This window comes from Phycodurus eques, chromosome 15 (assembly GCF_024500275.1).
Source record: "Phycodurus eques isolate BA_2022a chromosome 15, UOR_Pequ_1.1, whole genome shotgun sequence".
NCBI classification, from domain to species: domain Eukaryota; kingdom Metazoa; phylum Chordata; class Actinopteri; order Syngnathiformes; family Syngnathidae; genus Phycodurus; species Phycodurus eques.
The window spans coordinates 20,979,881-20,987,168 of NC_084539.1; the positions used below are offsets into that span (position 1 = coordinate 20,979,881).

The following is a 7,288-nucleotide window of genomic DNA, read 5'->3' on the forward strand; positions in this document are numbered from 1 at the left end:
TTCCTCAAATAGACGCCGTGCCTCAACTGATTACCGATTGCATTGTTCCCTTGAAAAATGAGCGCATCGCCTCAAATAAATGTATTTTTTCAATTTAATTTAATCTTCGTTCTCCCAATTATTGTTATGCATTTATTATACAGTAGCACTCAAAATAATTATGCATTTTCGAAATAGCTTGAATACATTAGTGCAATACAAGTGGGCATCTATTGATTACATTTGATTGTTCTTTTTTTGTTGGTTACTGCTAACTACAGAAAGTAATACTACTTTATGATATGGTTTTATAATTATCACAATATACCAGTATGAATGTACTGTGTCATCTGTTAAAACACGCAATTGAATAAAATGCAACTTTATATGTTTTATATTCAAATATACATTACATTTCACTATTAAAGTAATTTTAAAATAGATACAAAATATATGCAATTAAATATTGTATCAATAAATACATTTTTACAACAACAAAAAACTGCTGCTGCTCTGCTTATGATATATCATTTTAAAATCATTTTAAATTAACATTTTGATTACATATTTACTGATATAATTGAATATTATAATACAAATATATTTTTTCAAAAACAAAAATGCAAAATAAAATAAATGCATTAATTTCACATTGTTTTAAAGTATTTATTTCAATTTTATTTAATACAAAATAAAATTAATCAACATTTCTTTATAAATATTTTAATAAAAATGTGTTTCTACAACAACAAAACGCCAAACCTCCAATAAATGGCTGGTGCTCTCGTCTTTTGATGTGTTTGAATAAAATAAAAATAAAAATAAAAAATTTAATTCATAAATTAATATAGTTAAAAATATTTTTTAAGTATTTCATTTCTGGCAAAAATGAAAAATTAAACGCTAAACACTAACGCTACAAACGGCCACTCTTTGAGGAAATACAGTACAATAATTTTTTGGCACGAGTGAACATGCAGTGTGTGTGTGTATGTGTATGCGCGTGTACGCGTGTGGTTTTTTTTGTGTACATTTGCTTAGCCGCTTGTGTGTGCGTCTGCATTTTTGTCAGCGATAGTGGGAGAAAAAAAAAACACTGCACCACCCTTGCACCATTAATAACCACCTTCGTCCTGCAAGAAATATGTGTGCTGCACCTGCGGGTGGCGCTAGAGTTCAGGAGGCCTGTTTAACGGATAGAGTGGATGTACAACGCTAAACGCAATGGTTCTCAAACTGGGGTCTGCAAAATAATGTATAAGAAAATATTGTATCTTAAAAAAAAAAATGTGCATATGTAGGTGCATACCTACATATGGAGACCGGTGCAGCAATAAAACAAACCTAATAAACCAATTACTCCTCCAGATATGATTGTCACATATCATCATTTAAATCTGACATCTCTACATGAATATAGTTGGTTTGAGAACAAATAGGATATTATTACAGGAATGACACATGTTATTTTATTTTATTTATTTTTTTTTGGGGGGGGGATGAAGGTGTCTTTTCCAGAATCCATCCATCCATCCATCCATTTTCTGAGCCGCTTCTCCTCACTAGGGTCGCGGGCGTGCTGGAGCCTATCCCAGCTGTCATCAGGCAGGAGGCGGGGTACACCCTGAACTGGTTTCCAGCCAATCGCAGGGCACATACAAACAAACAACCATTCGCACTCACAGTCATGCCTTCGGGCAATTTAGAGTCTCCAATTAATGCATGTTTTTGGGATGTGGGTTGTAACCGGAGTGCCCGGAGAAAACCCACGCAGGCACGGGGAGAACATGCAAACTCCACACAGGCGGGGCCGGGGATTGAACCCGGTTCCACAGAACTGTGAGGCTGACACTCTAACCAGTCATCCACCGTGCCGCCCTTTTCCAGAATAAAAGGTGTAATATTCTCAGAATAAAATTGTATTTTTGATATTCACTCACATTAAATTTGGACTTTATTTTACTATTTAATTTTTATTTTAAGGTCATTAGAAAAACAGAACTTTATTCTCGTAAGATTATGACTTTTTATAAACGTCCTTTTGTTCTTAAGAAAAAAGAACTTTATTCTTATAACATTAAATTGACAGTGTTTTCTCTTAAAATATACATTTGTTATCATAAGATAATGACTTTTTTTTTACCCCTCTTTTAATTCCTGTCCCATTCAAGGGTGCATATAGCAGTTATTAAATATTTCCCCACTGTAAGGCGTCCCTGGACCCAAAAGGTTTGAGAACCCTTAACGAATGTCATAAAAAGCGGACGTGCGCGTCCGCCATCTTGACGCGTTGTAACGCCGACTCTTTCCACTGGTCCAGTACCAGCAGGAGATTGCGCTGCTGCAGGAGAAGCTGCGTGCCTCGGTGCAGAAGCTGGAGGAGTATGAGGCCCGTCTCAAGGGCCAGGATGAGCAAGCCCAGAAGGTCCTGATGGAGTACCAGGCCCGGCTGGAGGAATCGGAGGAGCGCCTGCGCCGGCAGCAGGACGACAAAGACCTCCAGATGAAGGGTATCATCAGCAGGTAGGGAGAAACCGGCAAGTCGGCCGGGGAGTCGGGTAGCGGCGTTATCCGCCCGCCGTCTTGACGCCGCATGTTTTGTCCAGGTTGATGTCGGTGGAGGAGGAGTTGAAGAAAGATCACTCGGACATGCAGGCGGTGGTGGACTCCAAACAGAAGATCATTGACGCACAGGTACGAAAACGTTTGCCTGTGACCAAAAAAAAGCCCCTTAGCTCAGGGTGAATAGTGGTTAGCATGGCCGCCTCACAGTTCTGAGTTTGAATCTCGACTCAAAAACCGAATTACAAAATGAAAACCCTCACGAGGAGTACGGAGGACTCGCTAACACTGAATTGAATGGTAAACAGCCAACGCGACTGACTCCAGGCTCTTGATGCCCTTTTTCCACTCAGTTTTCTATTTTGGCAGATATTAGCATACCAACTATTAGCGTGTTAGCATTTGAGCTATTCGCTTTCGAAAATATACCTTACCACAAGACAAAATGTCAAATCCTTCTCGCTTTTTATTTGCGTCTTTCTTCTCTATATGTTAGCATAACAACTGTTAGCATTGCACCTGAGCGCTTTTGCTAAATCCTTACCTATGTGCCTTTGTGTTTTCTGTACTCAGGATGCAATAGCGCTATGTGTTAGCATACCAACTGTTAGCATTTTACTGACAGTTGTTCTAATTTGGACCTTTCATTTTCGTTGAAGCCAAAGTTTAAAATAGTTCTTCAAGACAACCCCAATTCACAATTTAAAAAAATAAATTAAAAAATGTGGTTTTCTGACTTCCCATAGCCAGCAGGCACATTCGAAATTTCCACTGGAATTGTTCTAGTATTTTACAATACAGTGCTGTACATTTCTGTTTTTTGGGGTGCTTGAACGGATTAATAGCATTTCAATTGACTTCAATGTGAAAAATGGGTTGGATATACATGTAAATTGGTCACAGAATGAATTAAATTAGCCAAGGTATAAATATATTAGAATTTAGGTGCCTCGTACACCTGATGTCATTTGTCTGTACAAAGTACCTTTTACCGAAAAGCGCTTTTTGTGTGTGTGTCTCCGCGCAGGAGAAGCGCATCGCGTCCCTGGACGCCGCCAACACTCGCCTCATGAGCGCCCTGACGCAGATGAAGGAGCGCAGTACGCAGTCGCGCAACGGCATCTCGCCGACCAATCCCACCAGGTTGCAGATCACCGAGAACGGAGAGTTCCGCAACAGCAGCAACTGTTAGACTCCAACAAAAAAATAAAAAAATAAAAAAAATTAAAAAAAAAGGGACCTATGACAGAAAGTTTTCCTTCTCAGTTGGCGAGATGCCCCCTCACCCCCACGTGGGATGGGACGGAAGAGGCGGACTTCAAGGGTGGCGATTCGCCCGATGGGGGTTTGGCCATGAGGGCAGGATCACAGGTTGTACATATGAATGCGTACGTACAAAAAGACAATTTGACGTCCGGGGGCGAACCACTACGTCTTTCTCGACGACTACTTACAAGCCAGTCGAGGACGCTTCGCTAGCGCTTTAGCTTCAAGTCGACGTTTCTAACGAACCAAATAGGAGTTAAAAATCCTGATGTTTTTAAGTCCGAAACGACCTCCACTTTCAGCCATTGGGTGGGTCCCCGGTCTGCGCCCCCTACAGTCCCACTCGGGCCCCCCTGGTAGTGCACTTTGTGGAAGCTATTGGTACATGCAATGCCTTAAGCTAAGGATGGCGACTTTATTCCACAGCTTCCCTATTTCTGCAAAAAGTTTTAAGAAGACAGGAAAAAAGGCACAATTATATACTGTGGATTTGTAAAGGATAGAGCTTGTACAAACGTATATGTATTATGTAAGTAAATGAGATTTATGTGATACTATATTGATGCAATTTAATATAGATGTATGCATTTCCTTTTTTGGGGGGGGGGGGGCTTCTGGAGTATACACACGTACGTACACACACGGCTATATTTGATAATGTCAAAGGTAAAAGCAGACTTGTATTTAGGAGTTTTATTTTTATGCTTCTAAAAGGATGACTGACGAGAGCGTGTAGGTTTTCTTGTACCGGTTGGATGTTATGGTGATGGACTTGCTATACACTGGACTGGCCAGACCACCAAGGAAGGGTCCATTCCTTTCCTTCCTGTCTGGTGATTCGTTGAGGTCCAAAAAATTAATTGATTAAAGCAGAGTCTTCTTCCTTCGGGGGTGGTTGGATCTTCCCTAAACCTGCCCCGGCAACCTAATCCCCCTAAATCCAACCAGTATACTTCAGAACCATACCCCGAAATATGTCTCCTGTGTTCCCCAACAAAAACCCTCCTAACCAGTCCTACCCTCAACCTGACTCGAAAATCCAAAATATGTCTTGGCTAAAGCAGAATCTTCTTTCCAGGTTCGACCCTAAACCTTACCACTATTTCACCGGGTCCCAAACCGTACCCCTAATCTACTCTCCTGTAGCCTTGCCTAAAACCTACCCCAATCCAAACCGTCCAACCTCGTCCTTCCCTCAAGCCGCCATGAAAATCCAAAATGTGACTTTCCAGGTTTGACCATAAATTAACCCTGACACCCTCATCTCCTCAACTCGACCACTATTACCTCTAACCCCAAACCCTACCACATTGTTAATCTGCTGTAGTGCCGATCCTAACCTAAACCCTCCAATCTTGTCCTACACTTACCCTGACTTGAAAATCCAAAATGTGACTCAGTTAAAGCAGAATCTTCTTTCCAGGAATGACCCTAAACCCCGACTACTCCACTCCCTAATCCCAAACCGTACCCCAGCTCTAATAACCTGAATTTTATCCTAAATCCTACCCCAACACCAACCTTCCTTAAAACTAGGCCCTAAAAACAACCATTCTTTCCATACTACTTTTAAACCTCCTAAAAACACAAACCATACCTTAAGATTTCAGATTCCATGAAACACTACCGAATCTCTGCTCCCCAGGGTTCTCCTGAATGCGTCCTGCTACTTCACCCATTGCTAATATTCTATCCTACCCAATTAGCGGCAGTAGCTACGCTATATGTTACCAATTAGGAGGGCCAACGGTTTGTTGAAGACGCATGAGTGAATAGAGCACACATTATTTGTCGTCAAGAAATGACCGTTTTCTGACCAATTAAGTGAAATTAAATAATCGGTTGGGAATCATTGGTATATGCGATAGTGGGAACGTGTAAAAAAAAAAAGAAAAAGTTAAAAAAAAGACACTCACTATTTTTGACTTAAAATTATGTTTTTCTTTGTAATTGTGACCTCGCGCTCAAACTCTGCTGTATCGTCATCCTGTGTGTTGTAAATGCAAACTAGCACCGCTAGCAGTGTGCTGCTATTGCTAGCCAAAACGAGACAACAAGTTATCGTGTAAGGGGGTTCGGTTTGGGGTCACTCTTTCTTGAGATTGAGATTGGCGAGCACAATCGTTGCTTTCTCATGGCTCAAACGTCTATGCACTTTTACGTTAAGTGGCTGGTGTTAGCTTGTTTGTTTTTTCTTTTTGTTAACTAAAGAAAAGGGAGCGCTAGGACTGTGATTGTTATTTGTAAAACGTCAAAATATGCCACAAAAACATCACGCCAAGAGACTATGCAGCATTTTTCCCCACCTTCAATTTTTACGTTACTTTTGAAATATTAACGAGATTTCATCAAAACTTTAAGCTACTTGACCAAGACCGCCAAAAATCACTAGTTTGGGCCATTTGTAAATGTCCAAAAACCCCTAGATGGTTTTTTTTTATGATTCCAGAATTTTAGGACTTTTAACAACCAGCGACTTTTCTGCCTTTTTGTTTTATTTACTTAAGATACTAACATTTTATTATTATTATTTCCCCAAAAATGGAAACAACATTTTCTCTTTTTTTTAAAAAAAAAAAGGAATTTATACTTAGATGGATTTTGGTGATGGAATTGTCGAAATTGGTGATCAACACCTTTTTCGTCTTTTTCTGTTATCTGCTAAATTAATATAGTTTTTTTTTTTTTTTTTTTTTTTTTAAATTCAAACCGTTGGATATTGGTGTGCCCTGAACACTCGTACGCACAGCAAACTTTTTTTTTTTAGCTCAGTGGCCAAAATGTTGCACAGTCTCTGTTTAAAAATAAAATAAAATGTAAAAAAAGTTTGAATTGCGTTGATGTCTTAGATGCTGCTTACACAGATGGAAGAAATGCCTGGTTTGACTTAATTTAAACGAGTTGGTTTAGCCCCTGCTATGCTGTGCTACGCTACGCTAACACCGCCAAGTTTACAGTCAGGAGGCGCTCCAAGACCAATCAGCTATACATAGAGCAAAATATGCTGTATGTTTTCTATGAACTTGTAGAAAATACTTTTTGTAAGTATGTTGAAAGTATTTGTTGAATTCCGTTCTGTTTATTAGGTTATTTTTTGTTGTTTGTTTTCTCTTTTTGCAACAAAACGTGACAAAACAATAATGTACAGAGGAACTTGTGTTGTCCAAATGTGGCCGTGCAATGTATGTACATTTGCAACAAAACCTATTATTAAAGTTTTATTTAGCTATTTTAAGATTATCTTGCACCCCCTTTTTCCCCAAAAAAAACAAAACATTTTATTATTTTATGAAAAAAAAAGACTTCATTATGACTGTGTTTCTGGAAACTTTATTCTCTTCATAATGGGACATTTGTCTAAAAAAATACTGTGGCTTTTCTTTTTTTTTTTACACAAAAATACCTTCTTGAAAATCCCAATTCAAAAAAAAATTACATTCTGTCACCTTCTTTCCACAATTTTTTTTCAAAGGACTTTCTA

The 7,288-nt window shown here is 39.1% G+C and overlaps 1 protein-coding gene across 13 annotated transcripts in view; it reads left to right on the forward strand.

The window, feature by feature from the left end:
• LOC133414269 (disabled homolog 2-interacting protein-like) overlaps nt 1-7,042 on the forward strand; it is a 95,023-nt gene extending 87,981 nt beyond the window's left edge. For all 13 annotated transcript variants that reach the window (XM_061699561.1, XM_061699563.1, XM_061699562.1 and 10 more), the window contains 3 exons: nt 2,300-2,502; nt 2,586-2,673; nt 3,569-7,042. In XM_061699561.1, coding sequence (XP_061555545.1) covers nt 2,300-2,502; nt 2,586-2,673; nt 3,569-3,733 — 456 coding nt within the window. In that variant the 3' untranslated portion in view covers nt 3,734-7,042. The remainder of the gene's footprint in view (nt 1-2,299; nt 2,503-2,585; nt 2,674-3,568) is intronic.
• The last annotated feature ends 246 nt before the right edge of the window (nt 7,043-7,288 follow it).